General features: G+C 45.7%; 1 protein-coding gene across 2 annotated transcripts; it reads right to left on the reverse strand.

Annotated features, from left to right (window-relative positions):
• Nucleotides 1–14,727, reverse strand: LOC135510416 (serine/threonine-protein kinase D3-like). Of its 2 annotated transcripts, XM_064931310.1 has the most exons (20): nucleotides 14,614–14,727; nucleotides 13,956–14,167; nucleotides 10,335–10,473; nucleotides 10,046–10,177; nucleotides 9,724–9,881; nucleotides 9,380–9,584; nucleotides 9,043–9,132; nucleotides 8,400–8,547; nucleotides 8,049–8,172; nucleotides 7,197–7,274; nucleotides 6,247–6,460; nucleotides 3,780–3,808; nucleotides 3,535–3,607; nucleotides 3,273–3,379; nucleotides 2,808–2,969; nucleotides 2,571–2,669; nucleotides 2,189–2,456; nucleotides 1,987–2,072; nucleotides 1,409–1,621; nucleotides 1–1,285 (listed from the first exon to the last, which is right to left on the reverse strand). In XM_064931310.1, exons 1-19 carry the CDS (start codon nucleotides 14,630–14,632, stop codon nucleotides 1,457–1,459), a joined length of 2,508 nt encoding a protein of 835 aa, XP_064787382.1. In that variant the 5' UTR covers nucleotides 14,633–14,727; the 3' UTR covers nucleotides 1–1,285; nucleotides 1,409–1,456. The 2 variants fall into 2 exon arrangements, with proteins under 2 accessions (XP_064787382.1, XP_064787380.1); XM_064931308.1 differs by having other exon boundaries at nucleotides 1–1,621.
• Nucleotides 14,728–14,758: the final 31 nt, after the last annotated feature.

Consider the following 14,758-nt stretch of genomic DNA (forward strand, 5'->3'; position numbering starts at 1 on the left):
ACAGACAGACCACACAGAGACTCCGATCAGTTTGGATTGATAATGGAAATGGAGTAGGAAAAAGCACAAACAGTTCAGAGAGAGAGAAGAGAGTGTGACATACAGACTGACAAAGACAGACAGAGAGAGACAGAGAGAGACAGAGGCGTCTTGCAGCCCAAAAGTCTGAGGGGGAACAAAGTACATGAGGAGGCTTGAGGGAGTTCTGGAGGGAGCTAGGCCGTCAGTCTGAAAGGTGGAGAATTTAGCATGTTTCAAACACCTGAATAATCTTTTTCCTGATATCTAGAGCCACACTCGCTATGCTTAATTCTATTTAAAAAATGTCAATTTTTCTGCGTATTTAAACATAACTCTTAAGCTGTCTGTACCCTCCAGACTGGTTGTTCTTTTTATAAAGAAACTAAATACCCTTCTCTGCATCTCTTCTAAAATCTGGGCATAAGATTGAAAGGAATTATTTAGTACCTTCAGTTATTCCTTGCTTTTCTAAAGTCCACCAACCTTGCCAGCAGGCATGCCAGCTAATATACTATAGTTAGACAAGCTAGCTACTCTAGAAATGGCTTCTTAGTAGCTAGCTATGAGGTTGGGAGATTGGGAACCTATCTGGGCTAGCTAAATTCAACTTTATACAATTGCTAGGTTGCTAGTATTATTACAGAGAAACAACAAAAATTAAACAGGATAAATCTGTGCCCCCTATGGGCATGACTCCTCTGGAGAGAGAGATGAGACTGATCAGTTTTGTTTTCTCAGAAGAGGTTGTGGGAGGGGTTTTGCCAGAGGGCGGGGTTAGAGGGAAAGGGGGAGGAGAGAGCGATAGAGATAGAAAGACAACCGAGATTTAAACCCTTTTAGAGGCTTTAATATTGACCCCCTAAACAATAGAACCAATTAAATGTATCTATTTTTCACTCTATATAGATGATTTTAAACACCATACATTTGCAAATATTTGATAAAAAATTAAGCAAGTTACTGAGTGTCGAGTCAAGGGATTAGCAATACTGTTTATTGTTTGGTGAGCAGCACCATCAAGTGGACAGGGGTATCGAGAGCATCACGGCCTGTGACCGCAACCACACTGATCGCAAGGCTCTACAGAGGGTGGTACGCTCAGCCCAACGCACCATCGGGTGCTCACTGTCTGACCTCCAGGACACCTACAACACCAGGTGTCACAGGAAGGCCAAGAAGATCATCGAGGACTTCACACACCCGAGCCACGGCCTGTTCTCCTGGCTTCCATCACTCAGATGCAGGCAGTATAGGGGTATCATGGCTAAAAAAATCACAGTGATCATATAAGACTTTTGTCCATAAAAAGAAAACATAGTTCGCTGTGTGCTTCTTTATCATTTCAACAGAATTCATTTTCTTTTTGCTGGTCACCACTGAAACACACCAGTAGTCATCTTGTCCGTCCATTGACCTTTCACCTTTGGGCCTAGGGTCAGAGGCTGTTTTCGTGCCCGGGGGTCCAGGGGAGGTGAGAAGGGAAGAGCAGGCCTCTCTCCTGGGCGTGGTGTCTCCAGCGGTCCTCGTCTCCCTTATGGGTCAGGTACTGGCAGCCCATCCTCTGCTCAAACTCCCTCAGGTCACACCACAACTGGAAGTTCTGGGGTGTTAAGGTCATGGTTTTGGTTAAGAATAGGGTTATGGTAAATGGTTAGGAGAAGTGTTGGGATAGGGTTATGGTAAATGGTTAGGAGAAGGGTTGGGATAGGGTTATGGTATGTGTTAGAGTTATGGCTAGGGTTTCTTGGTCCTCCCACCCCTACGTGTGGTCAGCTCCCGCTCAGCCCAGTCAAATCCCTTCTCTGTCCTGATACACCAATGGTGGAACAAGCTTCCACATGACGCTAGGAGAGCAGAGTCCCTGGCATCTTCAGAAAACATCTGAATTCCTACCTCTACACAGTATCCTAAATAACCCCCCAGCCTGTCAGTGATTGTCCATTCATACAGGTTGAGGTATCTTACCTGTAGCCAGGCGTGTCCCAGGGCCTTCCCCACGCTGAACCTACGTCTCACTGACACCTGGAGAAGGTTGTTGATCAGACTCACCGCTACAGAGACAGAGAGAAACAGAGACAGAGAGGAGAGGCAATGTCAGCCCTGAACGCTGATTCATTGGCCTCTGCTCCCCGCCTTTGACAAAACACTAGGGGAAAACTCTGCTCACCCTCTAGTGAGATGTTAGACCAGAGCAGACGGGGGTACATGAAGGTAGCGTTGGTGATCTGCTGACTGATGTCCTCATCCTCATTGAAGGGGAACGTTCCGCTCAGGCTGACGTACAGGACCACGCCCACCGCCCACATGTCCAGCGAACGGTTGTAACCATGGATACTGATGACCTCGGGCGCCAGGTAGGCCGGCGTGCCCACCACTGAGCGGCGGAAAGACCTCTCGCCGATGATTCGGGCGAAGCCAAAGTCACACAGCTTAACCTGAGAGGAAGGAGGAGAGGAGTCAGCGTAAAGTCTGATGTTGGAAGAATTATAAACCAAGTAGAGAGTCTCACAGACAAACTGAGGGAGATTGACAAGTGCACACACACCTACCTGAGGGAAAGGATCTGGGGAGGCCACCAATACATTCTCAGGTTTCAGGTCACAGTGAGCAATGTGTTTGAAGTGCAGGTAGCGCAGGGCCTCTAGAATCTACACACACACACACATATGCAGCAAATTATGACAGACAAGTATTCTAAAAGAAAAGTACTACTTTTCCCCAGAACTACTTCAGTACCGCAGACGGTTGAAGAAACAATCAGTGTTCCCTTGCTACGTGACCAGTACCTGTGTAACCAGGAAGCGTGTCGTGCGCTCTGGCAGACGGCCCTTTTCATTGGACAAAATCATCTCCAGCATGTCTCCATGGAGCTTCTCCATGACAACAAAGACATGCTCCAGGGTCTCAAACATTCCCTCCAGTAGAACTACGCCCAGGTGAGACAGATTCTGAACACACACACACACAATGGATTTATTTATTTATTTAACCTTCATTGAACTAGGCAAATCAGTTACAATGACGGCCAAACCCAGATGACACTGGGCCAATTGTGCACCGCCCTAGGGGACACTCAAACACGGCCGGTTGTGAAACAGCCTGGATTCAAACCAGGATGTCTGTTGTGATGCCTCAAGCACTGAGATGCAGTGCCTTCGACCGCTGCGCCACTCGGGAGCCATGTTAATTTTAAATACTTTAACTCCCTGTAATACAAATTGAATCCAAACACACAGATCTAGAACCTTCACCTGTAGAATTGCCTGCTCGTTCCTCAACTGTCTCTCCTGTTTGGTAGGGAAACGGGTTTTGTCAATGACCTTGATGGCCACTGGGTGACCAGACTGTCTGTGGGTGCCTGGGGACGAGAGTAGACTCTCAGCTAGCCATCTAATACAATGATAATACAGTATATCACCTGAATAGAAGAAACTAAATGTTCCTAACAGGTAACAGTATAGAAAGGATCTCTTCTAGTGTAACGTATCGTATGTAGAGTGATGTCAAACCCACCTCCATACACCACTCCAAACTGTCCTGAACCAAGCACCTCATCAGTGAAGATCTGATACACTGAACTGATGTCCTGAAAGACACACACACATAAATACACACACACACAAACACGAATGTACAGAACACACAAATACAGTGTTAGTTACTCATCTATCCATTTCAGACAAAAGCAACAAGTCTTTGAGAGTTCATACACAATATAGATCCATTACCCTCCATCCTACCCAACCCCTCCCACTTACTGGTTTCTCTCCACTCTGGGGTCCATGGTCTATAACAGAAAGAGTATTCTTTGATCAAAAGTTATGGAATATGAGCATGGACATGAACTAAATCTAACATCCCTTACGATGACAGCTTTACTTCAAAATCTTTATGCAAACCAAGTGAGAGACCATCCCTTGGCATGTCACAGAGATATGGAGAGTTTGGCCAACAGTGACACAGGATGCCATGGTGGAGAGTCAGGGTGCTCACAGAGGGTTCAGACAGAAACCTCAATGAACAAACTGTCTAAATACATTACTCGGATGTCACTCATTTGCATGTCTCAGAACAATACGACACCACAGAGTTTCTAAACCCAGAGGTGCAACATTGTGAGACTACCGGGAACATTTGCGAAACAGACCACGCAGACCAGGCTGAGTTTCAATAGGCCGTGTTCAAGAGGATCAAAAACGCAATGTATAGCAGGGATAAATTGTGACTGACTGATCTACAAATAATAACGAGTCGTTTTTTATGAGGTGATTTGTAGATCAGTCATTCGGCAGTCACCTGCAGTCTTTTTGATGCTCTCGAACACGGCCAATGAGAGAAGTGACACATACTTCCTTAATTTAAAATGTTCTCAAAATCTAAAGGCATGACCTAGATTCCAATGTCTTACGTAGTTGAACATGTTAATAAGGTTTGCAATGTTCGCGGTTTTCCTGTACATTGTTCTACTTTGAAAACGATATCGCAGGTGAGCATATATGGGTTGCGGGTTTTGGGGCTACTTCTATATTGCACTGCGGCCGCCACGGCATTTCTCTTTTTTTATCATCTATGAATTTCACTGTGACCAACTGCTGCTGACTAGCAGGCAGTGAGGCAGGCTGCTGCTGAGAGTTAGTGAGTGGTGGCGGGGATGGAGCTTCATGTACAGTCAGTGGAAGTGAGGGGCGAACCGGGGGGAGTGTGTGTCGAGAGAGTCTACCGCACCATGAATTCAACGAACAGCAGCGCTCGACAGCTACATACTTCTCCCTCAAAATGATTTGCTTCTTTCTTTGTACCCTGACCGCCCCCAGTCCTACCAATATTTAAGGCCAACACAGGGTGGGAGAGAAACTGACAAATAATCGTCCAATAGTTTCAGAGAGGATCGAACAATGTGCTTCCTCTGTGTATGTATCCAGCTAACTAGCGAACATTGGGCAGAAAGTTGAAGTCAGAGGAACGAACCGGTTTGACGCGCCAGTTTACTGGCAAGATACGATTATACTGTCAGAATGCCAGGTAAATGGGCAAAATATGGGCAAAAATATCGCAACGACTGGGAAAAAGAACGGGATATAGAGGAATGGACTAAGAGCACCCCAGGAGATGACAGACAAGCTTACGGTGTGTAACGTTATTGCAAAACAAAATCGAGTCCATCACGCCGATCTTAATTCTCATGCACAAACGGAGAAACAAGAGAAATGCGGCTCCATTTTCTAATGCAAGAACATTGTCTGACACAGGAACTACATTTGTACGGGAGAATAACACAGTTAAACGATCAGAGTTACAGATGGCTGCACATATTGCATGCAGCTCCAGCATTGCAACTGTGGATCACCTGGGATGTGTTGTTGAAGACATTGCTAATAAAGGAATCACTATCCACAGAACAAAATGCACAGAGCTCATAAATGCATTTATAGGGCCTGAGCTAATAAAGGACATTGGGAATGAGTCTTACTCGTTGATTATTGATGAAAGTCACAAACAAGAAGCAACTGTGTGGTGATAAGATACCACAGCAATAAACTCTCAAATCATAAGCACATTTGGAGAAATAATCAACATTCCAGCTGGTAATTCAATGACCATTACCATTGCCTTGTTCCAGTTTCTTGATGAAAATAAATTGCCCATTGACATCTGTGTGTTCCTCTACTCTATGTCTGTGATGGGGAATGGCAGCAGCACAAACAGGCATGGGGATCACCAGCATGTACCTCCTTAGGCCCCTCACTGGCTGGAACCCTGTTGCTGAGGGTCCCCACCTCTTAACCATTCACTATAGTTCAGATTAAATCATTTTGTTTGATTAACCAATAACAAAGGGAGAAATGCGGAGAAGCAATTTGACCGTATTGAGATTGTCATTGCGGAGAAACCTATTGAATAATTGTGCTAACTCCTCTCTTGCTGCTGAAAAAATAAATGCCGTAGTTTTCAGGCCTTATTTTACCTCGTAAAAAAGTGACATACTAACGTTTTCATTTTCATCAACAACTTATATATGGATGGAGTGCATTTGATTGGACGGCCTGTACATGTGCAGTTCGCCGCGAGTCGACCGTTAGACCCGATTACCCATTTATGCACATGAGTTTAGCTAGCCAACGTCGCCTACAAGTGTGATCAGGGATTCTGCCCGTCTTCATACTGTACTGTCTTTGACTACACTTCTACCACAGTCCAAACATGCTAGCTAACTCTCTGACTCACCCTGTCCCTGTTTGCCCGCCTGCCCGCTGCTCTGGACGGGCATCAGAGCCTGGCGTACTGCGGTCTCCCAGGCCTGCCCGTCCCTGCCCGCCAGCACACAGTATACCAGCGTGGCCGTCACCACCTCGAACGAGTGCGCACTGTTGTCTGGCAACAAGGGGCCAGACAGCTGGGCGGGGCCTCGCACCTGCAGCACGTTAGACAGAGGAAGCTCCTAGAGATGGAGGTAGGGAAGACGGGATGGAGGGAGGGAGGGAGGGAAGACGGGATGGAGGGAGGGAGGGAGGGAAGGAGGGAGGGAGGGAGGGAGGGAAGGAGGGAGGGAGGGAGGGAGGGAAGGAGGGAGGGGGAGGGAGGGAAGGAGGGAGGGAGGGAGGGAGGGAGGAGGGAGGGAAGGAGGGAGGGAGGGAGGGAGGGAAGGGAGGGAGGGAGGGAGGGAGGGAGGGAGGGAGGGAGGGAGGGAGGGAGGGAGGGAGGGAGGGAGGGAGGGAGGGAGGGAGGGAAGACGGGAGGGAGGGAGGGAAGACGGGAGGGAGGGAGGGAGGGGAGGGAAGACGGGAGGGAGGGAAGACGGGAGGGAGGGAGGGAGGGAGGGAGGGAGGGAGGGAGGGAGGGAGGGAGGGAGGGAGGGAGGGAGGGAGGGAAGACGGGAAGGAGAATGGATGAAAATGTAAGGAAAAGAATGAGACATGGGATAATTTGATTTAACTAGGCAAGTCAGTTAAGATCAAATTCTTGTTTACAATGACGGCCTACCCAGGCCTAACCCAGACGACGCTGGGCCAATGGGACTCTTGGTAACTCAACACAGTATGGTAGCAACACAACATGGTAGCAGCACAAAACATGGTACAAAAATTGTTGGGCACAGACAACAGCACAAAGGGCTGCAGTAGATATCTCAGATAGGGGCAGTGAGGTCTGAGGCTAAGCAACAACCAGTGACCTACCTTGTAGTACTTGGTGCTTGTCTCATTCTGATACAGAGTAATATTCTTCCAGTCCAATATCCAGTAATGACGTTTCCTCTGACAAAAACAATAGGAAAGTATGTTATAGGTGTTCTCTGTCTCTCTCTGTGTGTGTGTGTGGGAGGGAGGGGGGGATAAAAAAAACATATATATTATTGAGTGCTGCCTTATGGGGCTCCCAATCACATCCGGTTGTGATACAGTCTGGAATCAAACCAGGGTCTGTAGTGATGCCTCTAGCACTAAGATGCAGTGCCTTAGACCGCTGCGCCACTCGGGAGCCCTCTTTTGTTTTAGGCAAAGACCCAAAAATCCACATCAAATTAATCTTGATGAAATAACATGGAAAACAACCACTTTCTGTGCAGTTTTCATTTACCATCCTTACAAACCACTTCATGTAAATGTGCGTTACTGTATTGTATATAGGCTGGTCATCTAGGTTAGAACCTGTAGACTTTCCATCGCCATGAAGAAAAACAATGTTCAATACGGTAACTGAGTACATTGAGACATCAAGTGGTTTGCGATGTGGCTCAGCATGGTGCTTACAATGCTCGGGTTGTGGGTTCGATTCCCACGGGGGACCAGAGTGAAAATGTATGCACTCACTGCTGTATATTGCTCTGGTTAAGAGAGTCTAGTAAAATAAATGAATAGACCATTTCAGTTCACATAGAAATAAGTTACATTTACAAATACATGCACTGGGCCTTTACTGGTCCTGTATTAGCAGACCGATGTAGACGTCTTCAGCGCGGGTAAAACAAATGTTCTTCTGCATCCCCCTCCCCCTCCGCAGCTACTGTGTGTGTGTGTGTGTGTTCTCACCAGTGTGTCGGTGTTGGTGTGATGCAGTAGCCAGCCCTCTCTCAGAACTCCACTGGTCCTTCTCTTAGTGTGACGAACTGATTGGACCACCCGCATCAGAGGAATAGAACTACTGAAACACGGACTGGGGGGGGTGGAGTGGGAGGGAGGGAGGGAGGGGAGGGAGGGATGGAGGGAGAGGGAAGGATGGAGGGAGAGGGAGGGGGATGAAAGAGGGAGAGAGAACTTTTACAACTTCAGTTGACAGACACTGATGTACTATATCATAAGTAAGTAATCATCAAAACTCAAAGTGGAAACATACTGAACTTTACATCCTATCAAAGCCCAGCATTTTGTTATCCCTCTTACGTGATTGGTGGCTGTTGTCCCACCTCCTTGATCTCAGCGAATGGGTCCTCAGTAGACGGCTCATCGTCATGGTCTTCTAGTGATGTCATACTGCATCTCATATCCTCCTCCTCTGTGTCGTCCTTATAGCCCAGACTGGCCACGGAGTCTGTGTAACATCTTTACTGCATCAATACTAAACCACAACACTAAACCACTACACCGCAACACTAAACCGCAACACTAATAAACCGCTACACTAAACTGCTACACTAAACCGCTACACTAAACCGCTACACTAAACCGCTACACTAAACCGCTACACTAAACTGCAACACTAAACCGCAACCTTAAACCGCAATACTAAACCACTACACTAAACCACTACACTAAACCACTACACTAAACCACTACACTAAACCGCAACACTAAACCGCAATACTAAACTGCAACTAAACCGCAATACTAAACCGCAATATTAAACCACAATACTAAACCGCAATATTAAACCACAATACTAAACCACTACTAAATCGCAATACTACACTATCACTGAATAAGTAAATACAGTACACAGTCAATTACATATGCAGTTTTTCTTTCATTTTGAAAGCATTAGGAATAGTTAACATTTAAGGCCATTATGTTTGTCATTGTCTCGCACCTCCTTCCCCATTGGCGTTCGTCCTCACTCCAGGACAGTCAGCGGGGACCAGGGAGGACTCACAGCGACGATGGCAGTTCAGCTTACAGTCTATATATATATATATATATATATATATATATATATATATATGAATGAGAGAGAGCGAGAGATCAACTTCAGTACATAGACTACAGACACAGCTGTAACACAAGATCTGGAATCTGACCAAGTGATTGACATACCTGCTTCAGAAACGTATGATTAGAAAAAGCATCATACATGTATTTAGTACCCCAGTGACCAACCTCCCAATCTGAACTATGACCTTCAACCCGTGACCTCAGGCCCCTCTCACCGGAGCACTGCAGGCCCTGACGGAACAGGCCCTTAAGGAGGTGGTAGCAGTGTTGGCACACGGTGGGCTTGGTGTAGCTGTGGATGTGGAAGGTGTGTGGCACCCTGGCCCTGCCCGCCACGCCACCATTTCCCTGGCCCACCCCCAGCCACACCGGTTGATCTGCCCACGACGGAGGTCTGGGCCTGGGCTTGAACATACTGATCTGGAAGAGGGAGAGAGGGGGGAGAGGAAGATGGAGCGAGAGAGAGAATAACAAAGATTTCATGTCAGATTTTAGAATCACACACATAAATGTCACGTAAACAGCGGAATGGATTCGGCCCATAATGACTGGTGCTGACCTCCTCCATACTGCCCCCTGCAGGTGTGGAGAGGGAGTGTGTCCGGGGCCTGGCAGGGGGGAATAAGGACAGGCTGGGGCCACACACACGACGGCGTGCACGGCTACAGTCACTAGGCAACTGCAGCGCACATCGCTTATGAAAGTCTAACCCGCAACCTACAGAGACGAGAGAGATGTGAGACATAATTAAGACAATATATTTAGGTAAAATGATAGATACGACGAAGAATTCAACACAATTCAACATGAAATAAATAGTGAAGGTTCTTACTGCGATTAATGACATGAAGGATCAATTATTACTGTATCTACTTCCTTACCTTCACATTTTAACCCTTGACGTACCAACCCCCACAGCATCTCCCCACAGTGATGACAGAAGGTGGGGGTGCGATATGATTGGACAGCCAGGGAGTGTGGGTGGATCTTTATCCCCGTCACAGTAGCTGATCCTGAGTCAGATCATAAAGAGCAGATATTCCATTACTTTATCTGGACACTTAACGTACTACATTTCAGTACATTCAATGAACCATATGTGGGCCCTGGTCATAAGTAGTGCACTACAAAGGGAATAGCTTGCCATTTGGGACACAACCCCGGTCTGACCTGAGAGGATGATCTCTATGAGGTCGCCGTCCAGCAGTGCATCCTGGTCCGTGAGTCTGTGGAGGAGTTGTTCCGAGCCTGTCTGGTGTTTGAACAGGAGGACCTTCTCCCCAACACCCACCACACTACAGTCTGGAGCCTGCAGGACACAGAACATGATCAATCAGTTAGTCAATAAATCTATACATCGGCTGATCCATCACTCAAGGCAGAGCAGGAGAGACAGATTATAGAGGAGGTCTGTCTGGTTAGCATCATCGAAAGCATGCAGACAGACGTTGGCGTTGAGGGAGGGGTAGGCCATTATAGAGAGAGACTGGTCATGGAACAATGTGAGCGCTGTCGTTAGGGCCAGCATGTAGCCTATTGGTTAGAGCGAGGAACCTATTGGTTAGGGCCAGGAACCGAAAGGTTGCTTGATAGAATCCCGAGCTGACAAGGTAAAAATCTGTCGTTCTGCCCCTGACTATGGCAGTTAACCCACTGTTCCTAGGCCGTCATTGTAAATAAGAATTTGTTCTTAACTGACTTGCCTGGTTAAATAAAAGGTTAAATAAAAAAAAATAGATTTTCAAATGAGATGGAAACAAGTGTGAGTGTGTGTTTGTTTGGGTGTTTGTTCCTATAGACAGGAGAAGTGCAATGATCTGAGAGATACAGATTATTCACACAAACCGCATACAAGTTCTCACAAAGACTACACGGGCCAACTGACCTGCTGCCTGGAAGCAGTCAGAAGATCAAAGGATAAGGGGGCTGATTTGAGCGAGACAGGCACGGCGGTGTGTGTGTGTGTGTGTGTGTGTGTGGAAGGCTGTGGTTGGAAAGTTAGCTACAGACACAGCTAAACCACACGGCAGCCCCTCTGGCTGATGAAGTAACATGGCCATCTCACACAGAGGTGAGTTAGAGACAGAGAGGGGGGGGGAATTAGATGAATTGGAAAAACATGGCATCAAATCAATGTATAGAAATAACAGTCAAAATTGGAAATAAACATAGACATGTATTTTCCCAAGGGTGCGGAGTGAACCAGGAACAACTTGAACTCAAGTCTATTTATTCATATACAGTACACATGAATTGGCATAAACACTAGAACAACAGCCCCCCTGGTCTCACTCTTAACGACACGGAAACAAAATGCCTTCTGTATGCAGATGGGCTGGTGCTACTGTCCCCCACAAAAGAGGGGTTACACCAACAATTAGATCATCTGCAAACAGTTGTCAGACCTGGGCCCTAACAGTCAATCTCAAAAAGACTCAAATTATTATTTTCCAGAACCGATCCAGATGTCAGGGAAACCAATATTCATTTTTACTGGGCTCGACTCATATACAACACACATCTACACATATTTAGGAATAAGAATCCAGAGGCACATTCAGCCTGGCTGTGAAGGAACCAAAAGACAAAGCAAGGAGGGATTTCTATGGAATTAAAAATATCTATTAAATGAAACATACCAATTAGGATCTGGCTCAAAATATTCAACTCAATAATATAACGAAATGCGCTATATTCAAGTGAAGTGTGGGGTCCGCTTACAAAAGAAGAATTTGACAAATGGGACAAACACCCAATTGAAACTCTGCAAGAGCATCCTCAGAGTACAGAGAAAAACTCCAAACAACGCATGCAGAGCAGAATCCTCAGATCCTCAAAAGGTTCTACAGCTGCACCATTGAGAGCATCCTGACTGGCTGCATCACAGCCTGGTATGGCAACTGCTCGGCCTCCGACCACAAGGCGCTACAGAGCGTACTGCTTATGGCCCAGTACATCACTGGGGCCAAGCTTCCTGCCATCCAGGATCGCTACACCAGGCGGTGTCAGAGGAAGGCCCTAAAAATGGTCGAAGACTCCAGCCACCCCAGTCATAGACTGTTCTCTCTGCTACCGCATGGCAAGCGGTACCGTAGCACCATGTCTAGGTCCAAGAGGCTTCTAAACAGCTTCTATCCCCCAAGCCATAAGACTCCTGAACATCTAATCGAATGGCTAACCAGACTATTTGAATTAAGACTGCATTGTTGGTTAAGGGCTTTTTTTAAGGTTTTTGGCTAAAATGTTCTGGTACTTGGTAGAGTTCATGATGACGTTGACCTTAACAAGGGCGCTAGGACCAGTGGAATCAAAACAACTTCATAACATCAAATATCCACCACTATATTTTACAGTAGATATGAGGTTATTTTTTGCACATTGCATCCATCTTTCAATGCCAAACCCACTGCTGTTGTGGGTGTACAAATACCTCTATTCTCATATCACCATAGCGCCGGGTCCAGTGCAGTTTAACAAGCTCCAGGAGTTTACATTTGTTGATCACGCTAAATAAAGGCCTTTTTACTGGCCACACCCCTGAAGAGCCTATTGCCATGGAGCTGGCTTCTAATTGTTTGTAGATTAAGAGACTTGGTGACCCCAAGATGAGACGCAGTTCTGTATTTCTCCAACTGCCCTTGGACTTTTCCTTGCTTCCAGAACCATCTTCCTCACTGTGCGTGTGGACAAGATACACAGGCAAGTTTACCACCGTTCAAGTGGTTTTAAACTTCTTAATTGCCGCCTTAATAGTTGTACGTGATATTTTTAGCAAATTTGTTTTGTCCATTGCCTGATTTATGAGGGTCACTATCCATTTTTCTCTCTTCGTTTGTGAGCTTTTTGCCTTTCCCCCAGTGTTGGAAAAAGCACCCATTTGTCACACTTGAGTAAAAGTAATTATAACTTAATAGAAAATGACTCAAGTAAATGTGAAAGTCACCCAGTAAAATACTACTTGAGTAAAAGTCTCAAAATATTTGGTTTTAAATGTACTTAACTATCAAAAGTAAATGTAATTGCTCAAATATAGGTAAGTAATCAAAAGTAAAAGAAAAATTTATAAAACATTTCTTACATTAAGCAAACCAGACGGCACAATTAAAAAACAATGTTTATTGACGGATAGCGAGGGGCACACTCCAACACTCAGACATAATTTACAGAAAAAAGCCTTTGTGTTTAGTGAGTCTCCCAGACCAGAGGCAGTAGGGATGGCCAGTGATGTTCTCTTGATAAGTGTGTGAATACAACTTTTGGGTGCCAGGTAAAATGTATGTAGTAGAAAGTACATTATTTTCTTTTGGAATGTAGCGGAGTAAAAGTAAAAGTTGTCAAATATAAATAGTAGAGTAAGGTACAGATACCCCAAAAAACTACTTAAGTACTTTACACCACTGTTTTCCCCGTGGTGATGAATGACAAATGATTTTACATGTGTGTTAACTCATTTTTTTATACCCCAGTGGCTCAGGAAACCATGGAAGGCCACAATACAGTTTCTTAAAAAAGTAAAACGTTAATGCAGATTCAATTTGGTTTGACTTCATCTCTAGGAATCTTTAGTAGTAGCAATAACCTTTACACCTTGCATTTTCGGAAAACAAATGGTTACTTGGTAAACAAAATCTACTTTTCTATTTCAGCCTAAAATAATACAATTCTCTCATTTATTTTGAGCATACATTATAGCTCAGTATTTGTATTGTTTATTTGATGGTATTTTGTTCTCATCTCTATCAGGGGTGACAGTACTTTATGAGGTGATTGCATGTAGGTCTATGGGTTCACCTTGCGTTCTATGATCTCTGCAGCCACTCTCTTGGCATGGCAGTAGCTGAGCTGCCCCGCAGACACCCGAACCACCTCCCTGAAGAGGCCTAGCTGGAACTGGACCAGAGCAGTGCCGAGAGGAGCCTGGAGGGGCCCGAGGGCAGCGGTGTGGGGGGGTCGACCAGGGGTACCAGGGCTGGACTGGGTCATCGACATGCTGGAGAGAGAACCTACAGGTGCAGACACAGAGGGACATGGCAGAAAAGCAATAAACAATATGATTAATTGGTTTGTTAATGCATCAGACTACTGATTGTCTATCGCACTGTTTTTTTTTTTTTACCTTAAATTTAACTAGGCAAGTCAGTTAAGAACAAATTCTTATTTTCAATGACAGCCTAGGAACAGTGGGTTAACTGCCTGTTCAGTGGCAGAACGACAGATTCTTGTCAGCTCAGGGATTTGAACTTACAACCTTCTGGTCACTGGTCCAACACTCTAACCACTAGGCTACCCCAACTACAACTGAGGGCATGCATCTAATACACATACAACTGCAAGTGAAGACGTTTTGCTGGCACTTTAAGCTACGGAGAACATGCATCACTTCTTCAGGTTCCATAAACCTACAGTACATTAGTGATCGTTGGTTTCCCAGAGTGAAACACAAGCTTACTTGATATTCCAGAGTCCATATGGTCCAGCTTACACCTTCCAGGCCTGCTCTCCTCTCCTTCAACAGACACCTTAACATCAACTCTTAAAAGTCCAGCTACTGTTGTGAACCTTTTCTTCACACTGGTGGGTTTGGTTTCCTCCTG

Source organism: Oncorhynchus masou, chromosome 23 (genome assembly GCF_036934945.1).
Source record: "Oncorhynchus masou masou isolate Uvic2021 chromosome 23, UVic_Omas_1.1, whole genome shotgun sequence".
Classification (NCBI taxonomy): domain Eukaryota; kingdom Metazoa; phylum Chordata; class Actinopteri; order Salmoniformes; family Salmonidae; genus Oncorhynchus; species Oncorhynchus masou.

Bases quoted from the DNA above. Each gene is read 5' to 3' on its own strand.
- LOC135510416 (XM_064931310.1), bottom strand. The intron at 8,173-8,399 runs GTAAGAGGGATA...CACCCCCCCCAG, and splicing joins GGACAACAGCCACCAATCAC to TCCGTGTTTCAGTAGTTCTA. The intron at 7,275-8,048 runs GTGAGAACACAC...TGTTTTTGTCAG, and splicing joins ACACCAACACCGACACACTG to AGGAAACGTCATTACTGGAT.